This window comes from Rhipicephalus microplus, chromosome 1 (assembly GCF_043290135.1).
Source record: "Rhipicephalus microplus isolate Deutch F79 chromosome 1, USDA_Rmic, whole genome shotgun sequence".
NCBI classification, from domain to species: Eukaryota; Metazoa; Arthropoda; class Arachnida; order Ixodida; family Ixodidae; genus Rhipicephalus; species Rhipicephalus microplus.
The window spans coordinates 23,486,562-23,514,391 of record NC_134700.1 but is presented as its reverse complement, the minus strand read 5'-3'; the positions used below and the strand labels follow the sequence as shown (position 1 = coordinate 23,514,391).

The window sequence follows — 27,830 nt, the reverse complement described above, 5'->3', positions numbered from 1 at the left end:
AAAACAACTCAAGCCTGACGGTCATTGAGCTTTTATTAAATATCTCAATAGTCTAAAAAACACCATGTATAATAAAAGAAGCATAGTCACTCTATTACAAGCATGGAGAGTACTTAAAGTGCACTCACTGGAAGCTGATGAGGACCTGGTTCATGCGCACATCCAGCAGCTTGATGGTGTCATCACGCACGCAGCATAGCAGCTGACATCTGTCGGCCGACAAGTCCAGCGAGCTGATCAGGCCACCGAGCACAATCTCGTTGGCACTGCTCTCTGCTCGCGAGTCCCAGAAACGCAGCCGCTTGTCGAAGTGGCCACTAATGATTGTTGTACCCCCGCTGTCACTGGCCACCAGGTCATTGCAGGAAGAGCCAGCAAATATGGTGCGGATACCTGCACACACACGTCATGCTGTGTACTCTATAGTTCAGTCCAGTTCCCTAACATCCAGGGAGCACTATCGACAAACAACAAAACACCAAAGGTGATGTTTAAGACACGTCTTGAAAAGCAAATGATAAAGTGCACGTATTGAAGCAAGCCATTCCAGTATACATTTGCTCAAAAATAGCATGAGGCACAAAAAGTGCGTGATGATGAGAGGAGAGCGGCTGCTATGCTGTGCCTGTTCACAGGTACAGAGTGATCAATAAAAGAATTTATGACAAAGGCTCAGACCTACAATGTCACAACAGGGAGGCTACATAAACTGGCATTCTAAAGGAAAAATAATTTTCTGTGTATTACGGAAAATATAGTGTGCTCTGTCCTATCTGGCTTTTTTTTCCTTCTCAAATATTTTGTGCGTGCGCGCGCGCACACACACACACACACACACACACACACACACACACACACACACACACACACACACACACACACACACACACACACACACACACACACACACACACACAAAATATTCCTTTTAGACTAGAATGGGGCATGGAAATATGATGAGTTCACCCAAAGACACATGCTCAAAATAACCATGATTCCCAAGTTTCAAAATAAAAGAGATCTTTTCGAAATGAGTATCTTTGCCATACAGATGTGCTTTCATTTCGTCGTTTAAAATGCATTTTTTTAGATGCAATTTTAGTAGGCTTGGGTGAATAGCGAATTTTAGGTTCGAAGTGAATAGTGATTTTCGTCAAATGATTTCGAATCGAATTCGAATTGTATATATCACATATTATAAAGAAAAAGAGGCATATTTGTCATGACCAAAGTAACCTGCACAATATTTTTGAAAATTTGGACAAGGCCTATGCAAATGCCATTTATTTGTTTTGCATCAAAGGAAGTGAAAACAACTTTGAATAGTAGCAGGATTTGACCTTCCGTAAAATGCAAGTGATAGCTCGTAAAATGTGTTACGTAGTAAAATTTATTACACTTAGAGCATATAAGTCAGTATAAGGAGCTTTTAAACAGAAAAAGAATTGATGTGAGGAAAATATCTTCATATAACATTGAAGTGGGGCTTCAAGGCAGTGAGGAATCCTCCTCATTATGTGTTTTCATGGCTCAGCACCACTTCGCAACAGTGAAGTACTTTTACAAAGACTTACATGTGCACTAATATACAATTGAACAAGTGCTTTCACTGCTGAGCACGCCTCCACTGCAGTGAAACCACCATTACAAAATATTACGTGCGGATTAATATGCATCTATTCGTTCATCTCGAATAATTCAAAATTTACAATAATTTAAATTTTATATGAAGCGGATTCGAATACTGCATCTTTTGTTTGAATATTCGAAGCATTCGAATATTTACCCGAGGCTAAATTTTAGGCAGCTTTTTGAGTCACCCCTGTTAAGTCATTTATGCCTCGCAATACACTGTGTTCCGCGGATGGGCCACATTCATGTTTAACAGCTGCCGAACGGTAGGTATGCGGGTTCTCCATCATCATCTTTATGGTTAGCACCAGCAGGCTAGGTGGCCACACAAAAAACGTTACCGATTCTCTTTGATGATCGAGCAGCAATAGGAATGGACATCTCCTGCAGGGGCTGGCAACCGTGGGTCCTTTCTGGTGAATCCCTCTCATCTTCAGGTTACCTTATATGTTTGTTGTGATGTTGATTGAGTGTATTGGAACAGGGTTCGTAGAGGTTTACAAAGCGAAAATTCAAGGATATTTAAGGACTTTCCAGGAACTGTTACAAGTTTTTCAGGGACTCAAAGCGGCAAGCTAAATTGAAATTTTTCACTCCAAAATTTTCGAAAATGACCGATTTTATTGCGCTCACAATAAATATATGGATATCACAATTATAACAAAATATCTTGTTTTAATAACTTCTCACACCCTCTCCCTCAATCTGTATAGGGAGAGGGCATGATGCCATGCCAGAAAGTTACGCGATGATGGGCTTCAATGGGTATGTGTAGTCGGGCCTTAAGGGGGAGGCTACTCTTCATGGGCAACTTTTAAAGATGATAGTCTTTCTTGGGAACCTTTGACAGAAAAATTTTGGTCTGCCTGTCTGTACATTTGCTGTTTGTCTGCCCTAACGATACCTCAAACGGCACTAAACGGCCAACCCCATCCGCAGTGCCCACCAATATTGCTCAAGGTTTAGCGTTCATAGTAGTGCGATTGTCAATTAAAAAGCAATTATTGCACATATCTGAGGCACCACAACAATGCTTCGATGTTTTCTATGTCTGCCTTTATACTAGGCACACACACAAGGCACACACAAGCAACTCTAAGGAATGTAGCGTTTAATCACGCTGCACTGACAGTTCAATGCGATGCTCAAAAAGGTGTTTCCAACGCTTTGCTACAGCATCACGGTGATGGCACCTGCTCGTCGCTTTGCGTTCTACACTTTATCACCTCCAAGACTGGCGCGCATCTTTCTCCGCGGGCTGCATGCCTTCGTTTTCGAAGATAAATGCCAGATGGCACTTGTGTCTAACGTGCCTCAATGCCCTCGTTCGCCTCTGCTACATCCTCGAGGCACTCTAACGCAGGGCCTGCAGAATACTATTTACCGATCTTCTTGCGCAGAACATCAAATAAAAGTTTTGTTCACTCTCTCCAGACGCAAGACTGTCGTAATTCGACAACATTTGTGGTGTAACATGTAGATTTGGAATCATTTTTTTATTTATGTATATAGATCTGAACACAATTTTCACAGTGTATTTAAATAGGCAGATTCTAAAAATGTAATTACTATTTTGATAAGTCACGTAATTTCTGAGATACTCTACTCCACAATCAATGTATAACCTGGGTCCCTTGTTTGGAGCATAATTACCAGCTAAGCAGGAAGCACCAAAACAGTGGCGACAGTTTAGAAACAATGCAGGATGTTTAAGGAGTGTAATATGCTATAAATCAATTTGCTGGACCGATTTTAACAAGAGTTAGAGGACATCAATGTTCACAGTGAAAAAAAAGCCACCTTCACCTGTCAGGCATGTTTCTCAATTAAAAATTTTTGATGCGTATATTATAGGCTTATGCGAATGTTCGAATATTCGAACAAATAGTTGAGTATTCGAATTTACTTCGATTTGAATTTAAATTATCGAATATTTTCGAAGTATTCGCAACGAACGAGTAGGTGTATATTAATCCACATGTAACCGCTTGTAAAGATGGTTTCACTGCAATGTAGGGGTGCTAAACCGTGAAAGCATCTATCCAAGAAAAATTCGCTTTGCTGCAAAGCCCCCCATCAAATTTAAAGGCGCCCTGCAACATTTATTCAGCATGGTAAAAAAACACTGCCGATCCGTAGTCGAGAGAACATGCGAGCCAAATATTATAGCGCAGCGCGCGGCCTGTAGTTCACAATAAATGTTCAAAGCTAAAAATTTCTTTCTTCTCTCGGCAAATGACACTACAAGCTCAAAAATCGCTTGTCACAGACAAGAAGGAATATACCGCTCTGGTCACAGCCACTGGCCGATTTGAGCATGGCGCGCTCGTCATTACCGGGGCCGCCGCGGGAGGCCACCGCTTGTCCACGAATACATGCGCGATCGCACTGAAAAGCTGCGTATTCGAAGGAAAAAAAGAAGTGCTCAAGGTCACGAGGTGCATGTGACGTATTTTCTTTCGCCGTGCCTTTCCTCCCTGCTTAGCTTCCAGCTATTTCGTCGGCATGAGAAGAAAGAATGCAATTGCTGTGTGCAACAAATTTTTGGAACTCTGCTCGTACTAGACTGATTCAAGAAACTTTGCGGCGGTAAACTTGTGAGCCAACAAGCATGTTTACTGGATCCATGGCTACTTAAAAAAGTGTTGCAGGGCCCCTTTAATGAAACATGTTACTCTCAAATCAATTCATTTTATTAAGCTCGTTATGGCAGCTTGTATTCTCCAAGTATAACAAATTTTAAAACGTTAAGTATCTTACAGGTTATCACTTGCATCCTATTTAAACTACCACTCAATGTTGTTTCAACTTCCTTAGAACGAAAAAAAGAATGGCATTTGCATACAGCCCCTACTTCAATTCAAAAGAAATATTGTGCAGGTTAGTTAGGTCATGATAAATATTCCCCCCCTTTTTTTATGTCATACATACCATTAGAAATCGATTTGAAATCATTCGAACAAAATCGCTATTCGCTTGGAATGTGCTTTGAACCAAATATTCACTATTCGCACAAGTTTGGTATACTTTGAAAATAGGTATATTGCATACTGCATGCATTTATCTTTCCGGCAAAAAAAGAATTATGCTGATAGCTCGAATTGAACAGAAGTTATTTTCCCATCAACTTTGCAAATGTGCCGAAAATTGCTGTTTTGAGAAAATGATGAAAAACATTTCGACACACCTTTATTGAAAAAATAATGATAAAATCTTATGAAAATGCACCAGGGGCATAATCTAGATGCATACAATCCTTATGCTTCTTCTTGACCAGCTTTCTTCTCCCAAGCCCTCAGGAATGTGCTGCTGAATATCATGATGTCCAGCCGCTCTAGAATCGCGCCAAATGCATTGATATTGCCTATGTTGAAGCGCAGCACAGCTTCTGCAGCACTAGGTGGCACAGCAAAAAGAAAAGCGTGCTGCTCTTTTGATACCAAACTCTAAGTCACGGATTGGAGGCTTTTGTGTTAATTCTGAGTCTTGCCTTGCTGCCGCACTACTTGACTCAGAAAAGTGCTAAATTTTTTGCACTGTTACCTACACCGACGAGAGGCCCTCAAGCGTCGTGGTTGTCTCGCGGGGGCGGGCGTCGCGAACTTCACTGGCACCGATTACATCAGCGTCTACCCGCACACGGCTAGAGTTGACATCGCGGGCTCTGTCAGGGAGGCCCGTGTCTACATGCGCCTCATTGTTGCCGATAGCATCGGCGCGGTCATAATCCACAGAGCATCTGCTGTTACGACTTGCACCGCCGTCAACACTGCTACGTAGTGCGCCGAGGTCACGGGCCGCCAAGGTTGTTCTGTTGTGCGTTTCTCAGCTCGCGGCTGCTTCTGCGCAGAGCTGATAAATGAGCGGACAAGACGACGGTGAGTAAAAGCAATGTTTATGTACAGCATAGAAATAGAGGCATTAGATATTCGGCACTGGGGCCGACAACTTAGAGACTCGAAGAGCCGAGCTATCTTCTCTCTGGCGCATATGCCGGCTGCTTGGCATTGTGCCACTTGCTTTTTTATATAAGCCCCTAGTGATGCCTTACGTCACCAACCTCCAATCAGAACCCCCGCTGGTGGCATCAGCTTCCTCAAATCGGGACCCGCCGTAGGGCGGCGTCATGATCCTCCAATTCAGAGCCGCTGCGCTGGGTCGCACCCACGAGCGAGTGGTATTGCCGCGCATTGCGTAAGACTCGCCAGACTGGATGGCGTTTATTGCATCATCGGGCTGCTATCGGGCCCGTGGGTTGAGGGAGCTCGCCGTGCGTTGCGTAAGACAGACCGGCACCACCGGGCTAGATGACGTTAATGTGATGGCATCAGGCGGGCTCGCTTGCCTTGACACAAATTGCCTTTGCAGAGGCAATGACGTTCGGTCTGGACTACCAAGCGTAACAGCACCCCCGCCGCCAGACAATGCGCCAGAAAGACAAGCTGCCTCGACGTGGCTCGGATTTCAGGTGCGCTCCTTCGCCAGATCCCTCCAGGTTTGCCTCCAGGGCCATGGGGAGGATGTGGCTCCAGACTCCGTTCCGTGAACACATCCCATTCTTGAGGACGGATCCCAGCTCCACTGGCTTGTCGCCAAAACTTGTCGACTAGCTTCGCTCGTCTCTTCTGGCGATTTTTGGTCTCAGCACTTGTCGATGGCTCTGCAACTTATCAAGAACGGTTTGACAACAGGCAACACACGACGCAAACAAGTGCCCTCGGTTACCCGACAGAACACCAGACGAAATATAGTACATCATATACCTAGCTACGTGTCTATCGGAATTTCGTTCCCTCTACATCAAGAGGCACATGTGGGACCCAAGACTCTTAGAATGAGAACTCAAATTTTTACACGTACAACAACATAATAAAATAGAATATAACATAAAATTGGCCCCTTGAGATCACTCAGAATGAGAGCGCTTGGCTAAGGCCATGATGAGGACAAAATTTTGCTCTGATTCACCAGCAAAAGAGCGAAAGATGGAGAAGGTACTAACTAAAATGCACGGCTCAATGTCTCTGCATTAGCGTTTAGCTTTCTTTTTTTGCAGCGAAAGTTGTGCTGTTGGAGTATCATGCTCCACCTCAGTAACCGGCCACTATTAGGCGACATGTTATTTAACCAGATTAGAGGACAGTGGTACGTTTCGACCACAAACCTCGAACCGGAGACATAACAGGCTAGCTTTTGAACTTTCCACACGAGGCAAGCGCATTGCTTTTCAGAGGTACTGTATGCCTCTTCTCTGCAGCTCAGTTTTCGACTTAAATACAAAACTGGCCTTTCGTTACCAGCGCTGTCTTTCTGACACAATATAGCTCCCATGCCGCAATCACTCGCGTTGCATTGAATGACAAAGCCCTTAGAAAACTCGAGCGCTATGAGAACGGGTTTTTCGCTTGGGGCCTGTTTCAGCTCACAAAATGCATTCTCTTTTTCCGAGCCCCATACCACTTTAACCGGCTCGGACTTTCGAAGTGTGTCAGTTAGAGGGCTGGCAATGCTAGAGTAGTTTTGCACGTAATGCTGATAGTATCCAGCTAGGTCCAAGAATGTCCTTATTTCATATTTTGTGGTTGGTCATGAATAACTTACAACGGCGGATACCTTAAGGGGGGATGTGGCTTTGGAAAATCTACTTTCTCAAAACTTAGCAGATGTTCATGAAAATTGGCACAAATATTCAGCATGTTTGCCTAATGCTTCCACAACAGTTTCAGAGAAGTATCTTCAGAACTTTTTATTTAAAATTTTTTTTTACTATTTGCAGTCTTTAGCCCTTTGCACAGTGCCTGGAAAGTTTTAAAAATGCACTAGAAGGCAAAAAGAATATTTGCTGTACAGCTGATTCCACGCTGAGTGTCATGACATGCTCCTTCAATTTTTTTGGCTACACAAAATTTTTGTATTGCAATTCTTTTTGCAACCTTCATACTAGGCACACTCTAGGGGTGAACAACTAGTCACATCGTAAAATTGCAAAGACTCAAACTAAGAAAGAAGGTGTGTCATGATATACATTGAAGTCCAATGAATATGGCAAAAAAAAAAAAAAACCCAGAGTCAAGATAGGCCAGACGGTTACGAAGAAAATGGCTGCGCAATCTCAGCAGGTAGGTAAAAAAACACTTTTGAGAAAAAGTTTGTCGAAGTTTTCCACAGGCTTTTTTCGATGAGCTTTCTCGTTGGATATTGATGAAGATTAGCAGAGACACTAAGAATGACCTTACAGTGCTTCCATAGAAATTTTAAGGCGATACCACAAATACTTTAAGAGAGACAAGTTATTTCTTCATTGAAACTTGGGGAGGAGCTGAGCATAATGTAAAAAAAAAAAGCAGTATTCAGAAAACTGCGTTTAAATTTGTAACTTTTCTTTACGTCTGACACCTAAAAATTGTGATCTCAGGTTTGTCTTGTGACATTTGACTTCTCAGGCATCTGGTCTACCAGTGTGCCTTGGTTACCTTTTTTTTTCCATAGCCTCCTTTTCATGATTTACAAAGAACAAGTATGGATTTCAAACCAAGTTCTTTGTATTGACTCATGTCTACATGTGGACAAAAACGATGATGAGGGATTTAGCGGACACCAGATAGTGGGCCCCTGGCTTGACTGGAGAACGAAGAAAAAATTCTTGCGGCTCAGCTGTTGAGAACACGCTGCTTTCGCTGCCTCAATGTGTACTTGTGCTTTGTTCGCGTTGTACTGCGACACTGGTGGAGGTGCTGGCCCGCGACCCCGCCTGATGCTCCACACTCCCACAAGGAGCTGTTCATCCAGCCCAGAAGCACTTGTCGACACTCCCGTGCATCGCTTCAGTTTTCGCTTGCGAGGCCTCCTTGTAGAGTTCACCCTCTCACAAGAAAACTCTACAAAGCATCGTTCACATCTACCAATGGCCACCGCCAGTCCACAACAGTTACTACGAGACAGTAGTTTGCCAACCCCATCTCAGGTAACCTTTTTTTGCACCGCTGGTGCCTGATCGCTTTGGTGGTGGAGCACATGAAGACGTCGAAGAATGGCTTGATCACTATGAAAGTGTCGCTTACACCAACCAGTGGTCCCTTGAACAAAGGCTTTCCCGCACCTATTTTTATCTCGACGACAGCGCTAGAACTTGGTACGAGAACAGAGAAGGCAGTTTGTCAACATGGAGTGACTTTAAAAGTGGGATGATTGACAGATTTGCCGATGTCGACCGGCGCGAACGTGCGCAGCATTTACTCGAGCTACGTGTTCAGAAACCCAATGAAACGGTCACAATGTTCGCTGAGGACATGGCCCGTCTCTTTTGTAAAGCTGACACGCACATGATCGACGACAAAAAGTTGCACTACCTCATGCGCGGCGTTAAAGAGCAATTGTTCGCCGGACTTATGCGGAACCCGCCAAGCACCATGACAGACTTCATCAAAGAAGCTACGGCTATCGAGCGGGCGCTTCACTTACGATGCCGACAATACGATCGCTTGTCCGGCAGCGCCCACATTCAAGTCGCCGCTACGACATTTGACAATCAAAGCTCGTTGCGCGATTTAATAAGAGAGATTGTTTACGAAGAGCTGCTGAAGCTGCGAAATCTGGTCACTGAACCACCCACGGCGTCTGTCGCTGAAGTCAACCGCGAAGAAATACACCAAGCCTTTCCAACAGCTGATCCTACTGACGATCAGCGACCTATGAGCTACGCAGCCGCGCTTCACCGCCCACCGCCCGTTGCGCCGTCGTACCGCCAGCCATCGGCAGCCGTTCCTTGGTCGCCACCGCAAGAACATTCATTTTCATTCATTTTTATTTCCTTAAGGACCCCACTGGGGGGCATTACATAAGGGGTGGATACACAGGAAAAGAGAACATTTGAACACGTTAGTTTTCGCAGCATAGGTGATTTGTAACATTTGTCGCGAAGGATGATAGGCAGGTGGTTGAAGCAATGGAGCAAGGAAGGTCGTTCCAATCCTTGACGGCACGGGGAAAAAAAGAAGCGGAAAAAGTGGCAGTTCTGCTAGATAACGGGACACTTGAAGTGGATGGCTTGTGCGGTGTGAAATGTATGTCGGGGGGAGGATGTAAGGAGCTGCATTGAGAGAAGAATGAAAAAATTTATGAAAGAGAGAAAGGGTGGCGATACGGCGGTGAACAGAGAGGGCTGATAAACCGGATTGTGCTTTCAAGGATGAAATACTGATGTCGTATGAGTACTGGGAGAGAATGAATCGAACAGCGCGATTTTGGACAGATTCAAGGTCGTTAATGAGGTATGTTTGGGGCGGGTTCCATATGGGGGAGGCATATTCGAGTTTCGATCTGATGAGGGACTGATATGCCAGAACAGACATCGTGGCGCTCTGCCGTCCTGCCGCCGTACGAAATGTTACCGTACCAAGAGCCGTCTCCCAACGAGACGCGGCATTTGCCACATTACGAGCTGTTGCGGCGTCCACAGCTTCGTAAAACAGACGCCTGGCGCACTGTAGATAGGCGTCCGCTTTGTTTTACCTGCGGAGGTGTGGGCCACATTTCCCGCCATTGCTGGCACCGTGTAGATATGTTTCGACCTCTTCGGCGATGGTCCGACGATCGACGCGCCAACGACTGCTATGCACCACGCCGAGACGCTCATTCTCAAGGATCCCCCTTGTATTAGTCCCATTTTGACAACCGCCGTGCCAATAATGATGACAGTGTGCCTGATTACCAGCCAGGTTTGGGACGTCGACCACGCTCTCCGTCTTAATCGCCTTCATCGCGCCACCGAACTACAGCCGACGTCACTGCAAGGAGGTCACCGAGTCCACGCCGGGGAAACTGAAGGCGGGGACCTCCGGGGGTGAGGTTGCAGGCCGTCAAGGCGACGAAAAAAAAAGCCCCCGTTACTTGTACCACAGGACGCCGTAAAGCCAAGAAGTTGTAACACCGACGAAACTGTGACCACAGATCTTACCGTTTCGGTAGACGGACAGCAAGTAACCGCCTTAGTTGACACCGGCGTCGAATTTTCTATCGTAAGTGAAGACCTTGCCGTACGCCTAAAAAAAGTGAAGACTACGTGGACAAGACCTCACCTGAGGACAGCAGGCGGCCAGCTGTTGATGCCTGTCGGAAGGTGTACAGCAAGACTCGACATCGGTGGCTCTTCTTTCGTGGCGACGTTCGTCATCCTCACCTCATGTTGCAAGGACTTGATCATAGGGATGGACTTCTTAAAAGAATATGGTGCCGTCATCAACATCCCCGACCGTTATATTACATTCCACAACAGCCCTGGTTTAGTTGACTGTTCAGACGCAATACATAACACATTACGTATAATTGATGATGATGTGGTCGTCCCGCCCCGGTCATGCACTCTTGTTTCGGTGAAGGCCACGAAGTGTTTGATGGCGAAGGCCTTGCTGACCAAATTGGCTCGCTGCTATGTAGTCATGGCATTTCGGTCGCATGAAGTATCGTCCATCTCACTGATGGACGCACGAATTTACTTCTGACGAACTTTAGTGCTGAGCGCCGGCACCTTCCGAAGGGTACAGCTGTCGCTTCGTACGACAATACTGTAGAAACGCGAGGCAGTTTATGTTTGTCGGTATTGGACGAAGCGCCTAATCAAGAACCAGAACCCGTTCTCGACATTGGCACCACCCTGTCAAAGGACGAGCGACAGAGACTTCTTCAGCTGCTAGCCGAATTCCGCGACTGCTTTTCAACGACATCACGAGTTGGTCGAACACCTTTGACAAAGCACTGAATAATCACCAAGGACACGGTGAGACCTATCCACCAGAACCCTTATCGTGTAGCTTCAAAGGAACGCGAAGCCATACAACAACAAGTCGCGAATATGCTTGCAGATGACATCATTCAACCGTCACAGAGCCCCTGGGCATCGCTTGTAGTGCTAGTAAAGAAAAAGGATGGCACCCTGCGTTTTTGCGTGGACTACAAGAAGCTGAATCGGGTGACCAAGAAAGATGCGTACCCGCTCCCACATATTGATGATTCCCTTGACAGACTTCGGCACGCTCGCTACTTTTCTTCCATGAACTTGAGAAGTGAATACTGGCAGATCGAGGTAGACCCAAGAGACCGAGAGGAAACCGCTTTTGTGACGCCAGATGGTTTATACGAATTTAAAGTCTTGCCTTTCGGTTTGTGCTCCGCGCCCGCGACTTTTCAAAGGCTTATGGACACGGTACTTTCGGGATTAAAGTGGAAGACGTGCCTAGTCTATCTGGACGACGTTATAGTGTTTTCGACCCCTTTTCACAAGCATCTCAAAAGGCTGGAAGCTGTTTTACGTGCCATACGGTTCGCGGGCCTGACATTGAAACCAGAAAAGTGTCATTTCTGTTTTCACGAACTTCAGTTTCTCGGTCACGTCGTCAGCAACGCAGCCGTCCGGCCCGATCCTGGAAAAATTGCCGCCGTCGCACAGTTCTCAGTACGCTCCAATGAGAAGGCTGTCAGACGCTTCCTGGACCTTTGTGCCTATTATCGCCTGTTTATCGCAGACTTCGTCCGCATCGCGTCACCACTAACTCGTCTCACAAGAGACGATGTTGCCTTTCAGTGGAAAGAGGAACAGGAGGCTGCCTTTAATGACCTGCGTCAACGTCTTCAAACGTCCCCGGTGCTTGCCCACTTCGACGAAAAAGCCCCGACGATGCTTCACACAGATGCTAGCAATGTAGGTCTTGGGGCTGTGCTTGTGCAACGGCAAGAGGACACAGAAAGAGTGATCGCCTACGCAAGCCGAACGCTAACACGCGCAGAGGCTAACTATTCAACAACAGAGAAAGAATGCCTCGCCGTAGTATAGGCAGTAATAAAATTTCGCCCGTACTTGTATGGCCGGCACTTCAGAGTTATTAGTGATCATCACTCCCTTTGCTGGTTAACTAATCTAAAAGATCCCACCAGCCGATTAGTGCGTTGGAGCCTAAAACTGCAAGTGTTTGACATGACGGTCCTGCACAAGTCAGGCAAGCGACATATGGACTCTGACTGTCTGTCCCGTTCACCCATTGAGTCGGCAACCCTACCTGAGGAAGAGAAAACGGCATTTCTCGGTGTCCTCGACACGACCGCCATTGCGCAGTAACAACGTCACGACACTGAGTTGCTTGGCTTAATTAACTACTTGGAAGGCAGATCTCAGAAGGCGCCAAGAGTTTTCGCAAGAGTGTTGTCATCGTTTTGTTTACGGGGCGGAGTACTCTACAAAAGAAACTTTTCGTCGACAGGATCCGCCTATCTGCTCGTCATACCAGCAGCCGTTCATACCGAAGTACTCAAAGCATGCCACAATGAGGTGACCTCTGGCCATTTAGGTTACATGAGAACGTTGGTCAGAGTACAGCAAAGGTATTACTGGCCGAGACTAACCACAGCCGTGAAACACCACGTTCGTACCTGTCGTACTGCCAGCGACACAAGTCACCACCGACTAAACCAGCTGGCCTCCTGCAGCCCGTGCAGGTCCCAACAGCTCCATTCTACCAGATAGGAATGGACATTTTGGGCCCACTATCTACTTCTACTGCAGGGAACCGCTGGGTTATTGTCGCGATGAATTATCTGACCCGTTATGCCGAGATAAAGGCTATCCAGAGAGGTACAGCAGCAGAGGTGGCAAGAATTTTCATCGAAAATATTGTACTGAGGCATGGTGCACCAACCGTCGTGATCACAGACGGAGAAACCGCATTTACGGCAGCTCTTTTGGATCACGTCCCGATACTGAGTGGAACAACGCATCGCAAGACCACCGCCTACCACCCACAAACAAACGGGCTGACGGAGCGTCTGAACAAAACCATTGAAGACATGCTTTCGATGTACGTAGACATTGAACATGAAAATTGGGATGAAATCTTGCCATACATACGTTTGCGTACAACACGGCCAAGCAAGAAACGACCCGCATGACCCCGTTCAGCCTCGTTCATGGACGAGAAGTACGAACTATGTTAGATGCGATGCTGCCGCACGAAAGTGATGACATCGACCCAGATGCCAACACGTTTACGGAACGCGCGGAAGAAGCTAGACAACTGGCACGTTTATGAATCCGCCAGCAGCAAGAGTACGATGCAGGCCGCTACAATGCTCACCGCAGAGCAGTTGTCTATCAAACTGGCGACAAAGTATGGGTTGGGACATCCGTACGGAAACGAGGAATATCAGAAAAGCTCTTAAGGAGATACTCTGGGCCATACCGAGTGCTGCGACAACTGAGTGACGTCACTTACGAAGTCGTTCCCGACAAATCGTGTAGTACCAAGCGTCGCCAGCACCATCCTGAACTCGTTCACGTAGTGCGCATGAAGCCTTACGTCAGCGAGTGATTGCATGAGACTTTTCTTTAAAAAAAAAAATGCATTATTGACTTCGCATTGGGTCGATGCTCTATGAGAGGAAGACAGATGACCCGTGTCTACATGTGGACAAAAACGATCATCGGGGATTTAGCGGACACCAGATAGTGGGCCTCTGGCTTGACTGGAGAACGAAAAAAAAAAATCTTGCGGCTCAGCTGTTGAGAACACGCTGCTTTCGCTGCCTCAAGGTGGTGTACTTGTGCTTTGTTCGCGTTGTACTGTGACAGTATGAAGGAGTGATGTGATAGGCATATCAGAGAAGATTGTAATTGAATAAGACCATATACTGAAATGATTACACATATTTCTTGCGCTGAAGTTGTAATTAGCATAGTTAAATACTTGATTACAAATAATCACTGAACATTTCCTTATTTGGAGAGAGGTTTATTGCATCAGAAAAATGGATCACACCATGACACCCAATGCCTTCTTTCCAAATAACAAAGTTATGGGCAGAAGACTGGTGGCACAGGAATTTTTAGCAGTATAATGGCCATGGACGCGAAACGGGCATATAAAAATTCGCGCCCCTGATTCATACATGCTCTTTTACCACTCTAGCAGTGAAACGCATCATCATACGGCCAGTTGCGGAAACGCTAAACTACAAGGCTTTCATTGCCTCAAAACATTCGTAGACGTTCGCGGCGATACCAAGCACGGCTCCAAGCACGTTTTATCGCATCATAAAAGCTCATTGACAGCACTCCATATGACCGTAGGGTCATATGGAGTGCAGTGCAGCCGGCACATAATGCACTGGCCGGCGGCGTTCGGTGACGATGCGCGAAATCAATAACTGCGATGACAAAGAAAAAAAAAAAAAACGGCGCGCACTGCGCTTGGCATTGCATTTTCGAGTGACGACGCGCAATCCTTGGCGGTGACGAGCTTTACTGCGTGGTCCGCTGCCGATGCGTAAAATGCCCGTACGTGGTTCAGAGGAGCTAGCGAGTGATGTGCTTCATTCCTTGCGAAACGGTCGCCAGGAGTGCGCTAGCGCGCCGTTCCTGCCCGCAGTTTCGCTGTCAGCGGAGTTAGGGCTAAAGCCGACTCCAAAGACGCGCCGCGCTCGTAGACCATGCGCCCGCTCGTAGTAATCTGATCGTGCATCCGGTGCGGCCACTCGTAGAAACCTGATCGTGCTGCCGCTTACAGCTTCGTTGCTTGCGAAGAAGCACGTCGCCACGAGTGCGCTAGCAAGTCGTTCCTGCCCTCAGTCGGCGGAGTTAGGGCTAAAGACGACTTTAATGACGCGCCGCGCTCGTAGACCGCACGCCCGCTCGCAGTAACCTGATCGCGCATCCGCTTACTGCTCCTAACTAAAGCGTAATTATATCTTAAGCGATCATCGAGCCATGAACGCGTCACGAAGTAGCGATTTTTGAAAGCCATGTCCTCGCGACGCACAAGCAGCAGACGACAATCTCCCGGCGCGAGCATCGGGCCAATGGCGAGGCGAGCTGAGGCAACATGACGGCCACAGCTAATCAGGGGCCTCAAATTGACCTTAATACATTTGCTTTTTGTGCGCTTGTTTTTAAAGGGAGGAGCCAGCTGAGGCGGGAAAGTTAAACACGGGGAAATGCTCTTCCCGATGAGCCCAAGAAGCCGGTTTACAGCCCTGCCATCGCGAAGCTATAATTTTTTATAAATCGCTGTTTTTTCGCGATTTCTAGAAAAGGTTTCACTACCTAGGTGGGTGAAATGAATTTTCCGAAGCACTTCTACGCGGTTTTCAGTGTAAACATTTTGGAATCAGATAGAAAATAGAAAAAGGGTTCCAGAAACTAAAAACTTAATTAAAAAAAAATCGATTTTTTTGCCATTTTTCGCAATCCCAAAGCCACGTCCCCCCTTAATTTCTGAACGTCTACGCCGGCCACGCCCCACAACGTGTCCCACGTAAGACACATCGCCGCACCCTAAGTGATATTTAGCAGGTTTCGTGGTAGGACTAGCTTCTTTCAACCTGTTCAGCACGACTCATAAATGCTCGACATGTTCTTCCCAGCTGTTTGAGAAGATGGCGACATCGTCAAGATACAGCAAAGCGAACTCGGAGAGGCAATTAAGAATGCAGTCCATTAAGCCTGAAAAACAAAAGGGCGCATTTTCAATCTAAAGGTGAGCTTAAGTGATCGATACGTTCCGTTGGAGAAACGAATGCGGCATAGCGGCTTGCTCGCTCCGTAAGGGGGACTTGCCAATACCCTCGCACAAGATCTTACGTGGAAATGTAGCGAGACTGTGACACAGTTTCTACCCTCTTCTTTTGATTTGGTATCGGGCAAGATGGGTCTCAAGTTATGGCATTAAGATGTCGATAATCGATGCATGGCCTTGGATCTTTTCGGCACTTGAACCAATACTACAGAGAATGTATAGTCTCTCAACTCCAGCATTTTATCGATCTTCTCTGTCATAATCTGCTTTTGCACAGGGGAACATTAATATGGCTTGCTACGGATAGGCTCTTTACAAGTTAGCTCAATATCATGTTTAATCTCTGTCGTGTTTCCGGGACAGTCCGAAAACACGTCTTTAAGTTCGGAGACAATCCTCCTCAAGTCTGGACTTTACTTAACCTAGGCTCCAGGTTCAACTGCTCCAAGATTAACTCTGATCCTCTTTCGATTACATCACTAGAAGTCAAAATTTCTGCTCCCTCTTCCTCTGAAGCATTCAAAAGCAGATTTACGACCGCTTGTCGTTGAACGTATGGTTTCATGAAGTTACTGTGGTAAACTTTGTTCGGCTGCCTTCCTAATTTTACTTCATAATTGGTATTAGAAAGCTTTTTTTTGTAATTTTTACTTCATAATTGGTTGGTATCAGAAAGCTTTGAGATTACTTTGGTTGGCCCTTTCTAATGAACCTCAAGCCTTTTTTTTTTTTTTTTTTTTTGACGGCCGCAGCAGCATTATCTGACTACCCACTTCAAAGGTGCGTTTCTTTGCCAATTGGTCGTAGTACTCCTTCGACAACACTTGTGCAGCCTTCATGTGGCTTTCCACAAGATCTTGAGTTTTTCCAAGCTTTTGAACTTTTGAAGGAGGTTGAGAACATACGCAACTACATTAGGGTCCTCATCGAATCCCTCCCAGGACTCATGTAGCGTTCGCAATGGTGTTTTCAAACTCCTGCCATACACAAGCTCTTCAGGGCTAAAACCAATACTCTCATGAGGAGCTAATCTCAAAGCAAATACAGCAGGAGGAATACACGCCTCCCAGTCGCATTTGTGCTCGTAGCAAAGAGCTCTCAGTATCCGTTTCAGAATGGAATGCATATGCTCTATTGGATTAGATTGCAGGTGATGGATCAAGCTGTGCATTACTTTTATTCCGCATTTATCCAAAAAGGTAGAGGTAAGAAAGCATGTGAAGACACTAATGCTGTCGCATTAAATTTCAGAAGGAAATCCGATTTGATTGATTGATATGTGGAGTTTAACGTCCTGAAACCACCACAGATTATGAGAGACGCCATAGTGGAGGGCTCTGGAAATTTCGAGCACCTGGGGTTCTTCAACGTGCACCCAAATCAGAGCACACGGGCCTACAACATTTCCGCCTCCATCGGAAATGCAGCCGCCGCAGCCGGGATTCGAACCCGCGACACACGGGTCAGCAGCTGAGTACCTTAGCCACTAGACCACCGCGGCGGGGCAGAAGGAAATCCGAGGCATGTGAATATAGAGAGCCGAGCATTCACGACATGAGGACAATTGAGCTCCTTAAGTGGTATCGCATCTGGAAATTTTGTGGCTACACAGAGGGCCGTCAGAATGTACCGACAACCTTGCCTTGACTCTGGCAATGGCCCGACGATATCAATTACTAGGTGCCGAAAACGTTCTGTGATGATTGGCAGAAGTTTCATGGGTGCCTTCCACTTGCCCGTGGATTTCCTCGCTTTCTGACAAGTGTCGCATGAACGTACAAATTCTTCGATATCCGTCTAGCATTTCGGCCAATAAAACTCCACGGTAACTAACTCCACAGCCTTAGCCTTCTTTATGCCGAGATGCCCTGCCAACGCGTTTTCATGCGCCAGTTCCAATAGTTGGCGACAATACTTTTGTGACACCAAGAGCTGTTCATACTTGCGACCTTGTACATTTGTGTAGCTCCGAAACAGGAGCCCTGCCTTCTAAAAAAAAAAAAGAAACATTCTTTTTCTTTGTTCCTAATTTTACACTTTCCATTAGCGATTTAATTGAGAGGTCCTCACGCTGCTCTCGAATGAGCATTTCTCGATCAACCCTCGACAGCTCACTCCAACTTTCCTCTACAGGTGAGAGCGTTGCACCCTTCTTGCTCTCACTCAATGGCACCATGTCGTCTCCTCCGCCAACAGAGACAGCGCCAGTTGCTTTGGCAACGGGCCGCTCGAGTGACTGCACGAGTCACTCACCCGGAGAATTTTCTGTCTGAGATTCACTCGACGACTCGCCGCCAAGGCCTCGCATCTCGGCCGCTTTTGCAGGCGGTATTTCACTAAATTGAACACGATCAAGTCGCTGCGAAAGCTTCCGTGCTTGGAATCGCGTGAGAACCATGTACGCTTAGTTGGAGTTGCTTTTTGAGAAACTGCTCAGAGTTATTCGAAAAAAAAGTAAGGAAAACGATTGGGAAGCGTGGCAAACACAGCCGCTTTGGTGCGAAGCTTACCGAACAGGCCTTTAATGACAAATGTAACGATTGGTAAGCAAGCACTTTGCTCCTCAGCCACTTGCCTGATCCACGCGCATTCTCTTGTAAAGTCGTCCGGAGACACATACGAAGAATGGACAACATCTATGGTTGCCGCTGAGTCTCGAATTTTTTGAAGATATGGCTCTAACAACTGATCTTTCCGCTCGGACTGTTGCGAAAGCAAACTTTTGTTTACAGTTTACCACAATATGCCCTTCCTTTTTGCAGTTGTAGCAGATTAGCGGCGTTCGTGTGGTATCAGTTTAGGAACCTCACTCGATTTCTCCACTTTCGTTTGCCCTTCCCCTACAGTGTACTTCGTAAGAGATGGGTCTCTCCTAAAATTACGGTGCGGAGTGGGTTTCCGTTAATCAAGTTTCTCTGAAAAGCCTTCTTTTCCTTCACCTTTTTTCAACGCGCACTGCCCTGCTATGCAACTTTCGGCGAGTATAATACTTCTCAGCTAACTCTGCTGCCTTGTTTAGCTGTACTTCGCCAAGCTTGTCTTGCAACCAAAGCTTGACGTCATCCTCGATGCAGCGGTAGAATTGCTGTAATGCAATGCATTCTACCACTTTATCGCGATCATCTTAAACATCTTCGCCCTTGAGCCAGTTAAATCGGCCTTAAGACGAAATGCGAAGTCAACGTGACTCATTTCCCTTTTTTTGCGTACCGGAACCTTTGCTGGAAAGCCTCAGGTGACAACTTATAACGTCTCAAAAGTGCTTCCTTAACTTCGTCATAGCTCTCAAATGCTTCCATTGGCAAGCACGTTATCATGTCGGACGATTTGCCGGGAGGTAGAGCTAACAAGTTCTGGGCCGAAACAGACCGCTCCAAGGCATTTCGCTCACAGACGTGTTCGAACTTGATGAGATACTTCGCCATGTCCTCGCCTACTACGAACAACGGCAGTTGGTCCCGAATTCTCTGACCGCTAACCTGTACTGTCGCAGAAGTTACGCTAGGCGCCTGAGAACACTGTAGGATTGCCAATTCTATTCGTTTTAACCCGAGGCGCTCCTGTCTCTCGGCCTCCTCACGGCATTCTAACTTTCCAGCTTCCTCGTGTTCGCGAACTTCTCGCCTTTCAGCTTCCTCACGACATGCTTTGGTATCCGCCCAGGCCTCATCAACTTCTTCAGCCGTCACTCCTGCATACTTCATGATCTCAAGAATTGCTTGCTTTCGTTTCGCACGGCCCAAAGTAAGGCCAAGCTCCTCACAAATTCTAATGAGTTCCTTCACTTTAAGTTGCGCCATCGTTTACACTAGCCTCTTGCTGTTTGCCCTTGTTAAGAATCTACTTGCCATACCTACTATAAGTCGACTAGGAAGACGCGCAAGTAACTTTTAACATTACCGTGTTTACAACCTCCGCGTTAACTTTGGTTTCAAAGCGCTCCGAATTGCCTTGAAATGATCAAAGCTCACTCCAATGCTTCATACAGCACTTCTCTAAACTACCATAACTTGTGCTAGAGCAGTCTGGTGAACTGAGGGGAAAACATCAGGCACTCACCGCATCAATGTCGCTGGCGCCGGCCGATCCCACAGCTGCCATCCACTGCTCCGGCTCGCACTGCCGCCAACATGGTTGCGTATGCCCCGAGCTCACGGGCCGCCAAGGTTGTTCCGTAGCGTGTTTCTCAGGTCACAGCTGCTTCTGCGCAGAGCTGATAGACGAGAGGACAAGACGATCGAGAGTTAAGGCAATGTTTATGCATCGCATAGAAATAGAGGCGCTGCATATTCGGCACTGGGTCCCACAGCTTAGTGTCTCGAAGAGCCGCAATGTCTTCTCTCTGACGCATATGTCGACTGCTTGGCGTCGCGCCGCTTGCTTTTTTATAGGCCCAGGGTGACGCTTTACGTCACCGATGTCCAACCAGAAACGCCGTTGCTGCCGTCAGCTTTCCCAAATCAAAACCCGCCGCTGGGTGGCGTCATGATCCTCCAACCCGAGCTGCTGCGCTGGGTTAACTGTTACTTAGCGCCGAGGAATCGGCAAAGCGTGTAGATTTTTGTTGAGTAGTATACGCGCATGCACGACTTTCGGTGCTGAACATAATAAATATGTAGTCGTAACAACACTGCGTGTTGGGACCGCTTCTCGGTCAGATTGTCATGTGTGCAGCGCTAAGGTTACTAACGATATACATTTTGACCGAATCTTTGCTTGAACTTTCAATTGCATTCGGTTCCGGTAAAAAAAAAAGCAAGTGTAACACTAAACCATCGCACTGCCTGTGAGGAGTTTCAATAAATACTTATCCGTAGTGGCAAATGGCACACGCATCGCACATTTAAAAGACACCTTTCGACCTCCATAAATACTTGCTGCAAGTACCGGTGCTACATGGGTGACGCGGTGGCATTGTTTCAACTCACTCCTGGAACTCACTTAGTTCCAGTGGAAAGTTGAACAACGCAGAAAAAGTTCGATTGCAAGCGCAGCTGACCATGGAACAGGATCTTCCTCCAGAATGCAGATTGTGCAGCAGCTGGCCCAGCAAGTGGTTCGTGACGTCACGGCTAGCGAGTGTGCCAGTGTTGCCGAACTCTCAAGCCGCTCGCTCGTTTAAGAAAATATTCTATTAAAAATTAACGACTCGACAAAATTGGCTCAAATTGTACCAGCTTGTCTCTGAACATACAAGAATTAACCCGCACAACACAGATTATGGTTGAAAATTGGGTGACGACCCCTTCAAGCAGCATGCTTTCAGTGTTTAGTAAGCTTGTGGGAATATTCAAATGCTTCGAATTATCGAAGGAATAGTACCGTATCGGCATTCGCTTTGACTTGAATTTCAATTATTAAAAATTTCGAAGTATCTGCAATGAACGAATAGTTGTATGTTAAAACGCACGCAACCTCCTGTTAAGGTGGTTTCTCTGCATCTTAGGGGTGCTAAACCGTCACAGAACTGTGCCGTTCAGTAGTCAATGCTCCCGAGAACACATGAGCCAAATATTATTGCGCAGCAGGTGGTCAGAAATTTGCAACGAATTTTCGAAGTCAGCTGAAAATTGCTTTCCCTTCTTTCGTCAAATCGTGCTACAAGCTCGAAAATTGCTCACCACAGCCAGTGTATCAGCTATTGGCTGATTTGAGCATGGCATCTTGGTCGTTGCTGGGGCCGCGACTTGTCCACGTGTGCCCATGCAATCACACTGAAAAGCCGTGTATTTGAAGGAAAAAAAAACAAACAAACAGAAAACACGCTCAAGGTCACGAGGCACGCGTGAGGCATTTTCCTCCCCCGTGCCATCCTTTTCTGCTTAGCTTTCGGCGCTTTTGTCGGGATAAAAGAAAGAAGAATGTAATCGCAGCGTGTAGCAATACTTTGTAACTCTGCTTCAGCCAGACAAATTTTAAAAATATTCGCGGCGGTGAATTCGTGAGGCAATAAGCGCTTTTAGTAAATACAGTCCATGGCCATTAGAAGAAGTGTTGCAGGGTCCCTTTAAATAAACATAATACCCTTATATCAATTCATCAATTTTGTTAGTTTAAAAGCTTGTTATGCCATTTTATATGCTCAAAGTATAGTAACTTTTAAATGCAACATATTTTACTTGCATTCTATCGAAAGTGAAATCCTGTTACTACTTAAAGTTGTTTCGACTTCCATTGAACAAAAAAAAAAATGACCTTTGCACAGAGGCCTCATTCTAATTTAAAAAAAATATTATGCAGGTTAGTTAGGTCATGATAGATATGCCCATTAGACTATATATGTGATATAGACAATTTAAATTTGACTCGAAATTATCTGACCGAAATCACTATTCGCTTCGAATTCACTTCAAACCTAAAATTCACTATTCGCACAAGCCAAGTGTTTAGCTGTGGCAGTTGTTTATCAGCACTCATGCTGAGCGCTTTTTTTTTTTTTTCGTGCATCCTTAGTGCATGCGTGCCCCATAAGCATGTATGGACTTGCTAGCACTTCTTCATGCGACATGATAATTTTTTGCTCTCGCATTCACTGCTTCATTGTTGCCACGAAACTAACTTTTTTTTTAGGGACGAAGGTCCTTATAGTCTAACCTTGTGACTAGTCACGCGTAACCATGAGAAGAAGAGATGAAAAAGCGAAATGGATGACCATTTCTTGTCTCATTTCCTAGATGGCGTTACTGTACCACTACTCTCAGAAGTGCTGCTACTCTTCAATTGGATGCTGTGCCTGTTTTGCCTGTCGGTGTTACTCGCGCGCCGCATAGTATGGGAACGAGTGCCTCTCTCAGTTTCCTGGATATTCGCCTTACGTGGTGGATCGTTAGTGGGGTACGCACGGAGCAGAGCAGCAGGCACGTTTAAGACGCTTGCACTTGGCTTCCTTGGCTTGCGTCTCGTTGGTATTACCCGTGCGCCATCTGCACGGTATGTGAATAAATGCCTCTCTCAGTCTCCTGGATAGTCGCCGTATGTTGCAGATGGTTGGTGGGGCGTGGATGGAGCACAGCAGTGGGCGCGTTGAAGATGCTTGAGCTCAGCTTCCTTAGCTCGCATCTTATTGGAGTTACCTGCGTACTGTCTGCATTCTTAAACGCGATTGGACGCATAGATTCATGCATAGACGGACACAAAGAGGGACGCTTCGCCCCACTTATCATCATTCACTCCGTGGATATGCTGTGATTTTTTTACATTAATTCTAGCAAAATGGGACCATGTACGCCCACGCCCCATTACTGCTTCAAGAATGGGGAGTTTGACAGACTGACACACTGATCTACCACATTTCGGAGGTCACGATGTCGATATTAGAGTGCACTGCTCATGAGATTCAAGGATTTTCAAGGATGGCAAAAAATTCCAGGACATTCAAGGGCCTTGAATATGCATTCCTTAAATTTAAGGGTTCTCAAGGATTTCAAAGACTTGTATGCATCCAGTAGAATATTGTATAAGGTTGCTTAACGTGCCACTAGTGGCAAATTTGATTTGGCTGGTAATATTGTTGTTTGTAAAAGCAGTCAATAAATGGAAACATGTTTAGTTTGCTAAACTGCGTCAGCTGTGTCCATTCATTTTGAGAGCGCGTCATCTTGAGACCTGTGGGGGTGTTATCACCTCCTGTAATGTTGTTTGCACCTCGTGGCGCACACGGGTCCAGCGGATAAGCCGCATTTAGGAATGAGAGCCATTGAGTGGTAGGTGGCGTTTTGCTCACGCGTGTTGACCAGCACCACCAGCATCATCATTGCAGCTAGCGCGGCAGTGCCAGCAGTGACACCTGGCAGCGAGGCTAGGTGGCCGGACAGAAAGATTGGCGGGCCTCTTTGGTGTGTGGCGGCTGGCATATGTGGTCACCCCCTGACAGGGTCCTGCAGGGTGCGGCGACTGCAGGTCGCATCTTGTGGGTACCTCGCGGCGAGTCGAACATTGGTGGCACCACCTTCACGTAACCTTGTGTTTGTTATGTTGATTGAGTGTATTGGAATATTGTGTAAAGTGTGTTTTAGCGTGTTGATCACTAATGATGAGCTTCATTTGGCTGACGATATCGTTGATGTAAAAATAATCAAATAAATGTTTTATTTGCTTTGGCCCGACCGCGTCTACTGTGCCCATCCACTCCCAGAGCGCAACCTCTTATTCGAGACCCCACAGCTCGCACATCATGTTTTTTATACTTCCGATTACCAAATCAGCATCATGTTTTACCCATCATCATCATCCTGACTATGCCTACTGCAGGGCAAAAGCCTCTCTAATGTTCAACAAATTAACCTGGTCCTGTGGTTTCTGCTGCCATGTTGTACCTGCAAACTTTTTAATATCATCTGCCCACCTAATTTTCTGTCTCCTCTCTCTCTCATGCGTATGCCTTATTTTGCAAGCTAGTCAGTTGACCTCAATGACCAAAAATTATATTTTACCAACACATTTTTAACATAAGAAGAGTGCAATTATCTCCTTTAAAACATGCTATTACTTATTTACATGCTATATACATGGGCTATACCGTATTTACTTGCGTAATGATCGCACTCGCATAATGATTGCACCCCTAAATTTTGTAGTCTAAACTCGACTTTTTTTTTCCCAACATAATGATCGCACCCTGAACTTGCCGCATCGACATGTCATGTGCCAAGTCTAGCTGAACGCGCCTATCATTGTTTCTGTGATCTGAAAGTGGGCATCACTATGCTAATGCCGTAAATTTACTAATTAAAATGAAAGCATTCCTTATTTAGATGGAAGAAACTGTTTTGACACGCGTGACGTACTCACAACCTCCGTAACTGACGCAAAGAAGAAAAAAAATGCGGTGGCTTCGCTCCACGGAGTGCTTCGCTCCGTCAGCCGCCATGTTTGTTTTGACATCCCGCACTGTTACAGCGGCGGCCGCCTGTTGATCGACCTGTGTTCATCCCGCAGCAATGTCTTTTTTTTCCTGGGACCACATTTTTTTTTTGGTGTGCTTTGTGATCGTCTGTTGAAGCGCCGTTTCACCATGGCGCAGTATGCGAGCTTTATTGCCGCATTCAAGCTGAAGGCGCTTGACTTTGCGCTAGAGCACGGCAACCGCGCTGCCGGCAGACATTTCGGCATCGATGAGATCCGGATCTGACATTGGAAAAAACAGCGCGACATGCTCATGGCTACTAACAGCACGCGATGGGCTTTCCGCGGACCCGAATCTGGCAAGTTTCCTGACATTGAAAAGGCAGTCCTCGAATACGTGAAGGACATGCGCAAGGACGGTTATGCAGTGTCATTAGACATGATACGGACGCAGGCGTGCACAGTTTTCTGGAGGCTAGGAATAGCCACAAAGGACTTCCGTGCCAGTTCCGGCTGGACGACACACTTCATGCGGCGGAATGGACTGTCACTGGCATTTTCAACGCACTTGACGGAACGGAAGATGACCCTCTGTGGGACAGTGAAGAGACTGCCGGTTCCGACAAGAAATCGTGCGGCGACGACACTGATGCCAGTGATGCTTCGAAGTCTGAATGAAGGAGGTCAGAGAGGTAAAAAATAAAAGGGCAGTGTGCCATGCGTGTAGCCCCTGCGTAGTGCTTGCATTTTTATTACAAAGGTAAGCCTTCATTTACTTAATTTTGGTTATGTTCATGACAGCTACCGTAAGAATTCTGATTAGCGACTTTTTTGTGTTTCCGGTGCTTAGAATATTTTTTCACGGAAAATTTACCCCGCGTAATGATTGCATTGCGAATATGGAGTCAATTTTTTTGAAAAAAAAAAGTGCGATCATTATGCGAGTATATACGATATACATGGGCTGAGCATTCTAAAACTTCTCACATTACTATTTTTCTTGTTCATTTAAATGTCTTACAAACACTTTCTTGATAGCTATTTGCATCTTATGGTTAATATAGAGCATTGTCTTCTCTTTCAAGTGTATCACATGTTTTCTTCTTTCTTATGCATTTGAATTGTTCGTAACCACTGCTTCCAAAATGAACATAGAAATTTTCCCTCCTTCCTGTCAATGCAAACGTCAAAATTTTTTCCAAGTTTGCCCTGTACAGGAGGTCTTGATTCAGTCTCTGACTCTGGACCTCCTCCTGTATAATCGATTGCAATAACTTAATTTTATAAAAATAATAAAATTTCTTATTCTGATTCAATATGAGCTATTAATAGTGCAAAATAACAAAAACGCTGACCAAAATAAAATACACAAAAATTAAACAGACGGTTTGACTGCCTACACGGGAGCCTTGTTCACAACCACAATAAGATTGCGAATTAGGTTCGATGTAGGAAGCCAAAATGTCTCTACAATTTTCGTGTTTACTTTGGTGGGCGTTTTTGTCATTTTGCCCCATGTATGTCCCTGACGACACGGGATTCCGTACAACTTTTGACTACAGAAATGAGCTATTAATGGCTTATAATTGCAAAAGCGCCCAAAGATGTGTCTAGAAAAAGCTATATTTTACACCGATAACTACGTGATTTACTTTGAAACTGGTTACATACTTGAAATCCACACAAAACCTTTTGTAAACAGCAAATATTTCAGGATACAAATTGAAGAAACTTCATTTTTTTTTTTCGAGTAGCATCTCCTAAGGGCAAGTAAGACTTGTTGTTGGGCGAGTTGGTTAACGTCGATGCAGTATGTTACAGCGCAATTTTGGAAAACACAGATCAGAGAAAAGAAGTAGAAGGGAGCAGAAAGGTCGGGTACTAAACTACTTCAACTGTTTATTTGAAAGAACAAACCACCAGATTACAACTCTATGTGCATCTTTGCACCAAAATCAGTAAACACTGGTCTAGAAGCTGCAACTGATTTTTGTAAAGTCAAACAGACGTATCATTATTGTAGCCTGTGCCTTTCTTGGTGTGAAACACCTCCAATAACTCTCACGCTCATGTGTCATTGCTTCTGCTTACAGTTGAATCCCGCTACAACGAAACTCACGGGGTGCGGAAAATATTTCGTTGAAGCGAGAATTTCGTTGTAGTGAAATCGAAAAAATAAAGCTGATCTGAGCTTGCAAAACAAAGAAACACTTATTCTTAAAATTAAAGAAGTGCCCGCTGCTTACTATTCTTTCCCAGTAGCATCACGACACGATTCTCAGTCATGCACAGTGATGCCATGGTGAAAAGCACGCTGAAACAACGCCTACAACTGCTTTCGTGCACGTACCAAAAATGTCATTAACATGTTATCACCAGCAGCTGTCCGCCATCAAAGTGTATCCAACAAAGCCGAGATGGAGGATGGGTGTCGTGGAGCGGTGACTTTTGCCTTATTTTATGCCATTCTTATCATCCATCACTCGCGGCTAGCTGATTTGGTTGATAATGCAGACGAAGAGCTGCTCTGATTAGGTACCACACTGGCCAAGCGGGGATAAAATGGAATCTGAAAAGGCATTGCTCGGCGGTTGCACCCAGCAATTGCAGCAGCCATGGAGTTAATATACAGACTCTAGAGGAAAAGCTCCCCATAGGGCCCATGTGTTAAAACCCATAACCGCTCGGGTGCTGCCATGATGGAACAATACTCGGATTTCGGGTGACGTTCACTCGCAGTCGCCACTGCATGCTGCAATTACACCCGGCATTTTCTCTCTTTCGTGGATCTCTGTT

At 45.8% G+C, this 27,830-nt stretch overlaps 1 protein-coding gene across 5 annotated transcripts in view; it reads right to left on the bottom strand.

The window, feature by feature from the left end:
* Nucleotides 1-27,830, bottom strand: part of Atg16 (Autophagy-related 16) — a 174,787-nt gene that overhangs the window by 23,746 nt on the left and 123,211 nt on the right. For 3 of the 5 annotated variants that reach the window (XM_075891053.1, XM_037429291.2, XM_075891109.1), the window contains one exon: nt 129-393. In XM_075891053.1, coding sequence (XP_075747168.1) covers nt 129-393 — 265 coding nt within the window. Of the gene's footprint in view, nt 1-128; nt 394-20,249; nt 20,404-20,438; nt 23,114-27,830 lie in introns of those variants that run through there. The other 2 variants (XR_012894623.1, XM_075891118.1) reach the window with 2 other exon arrangements.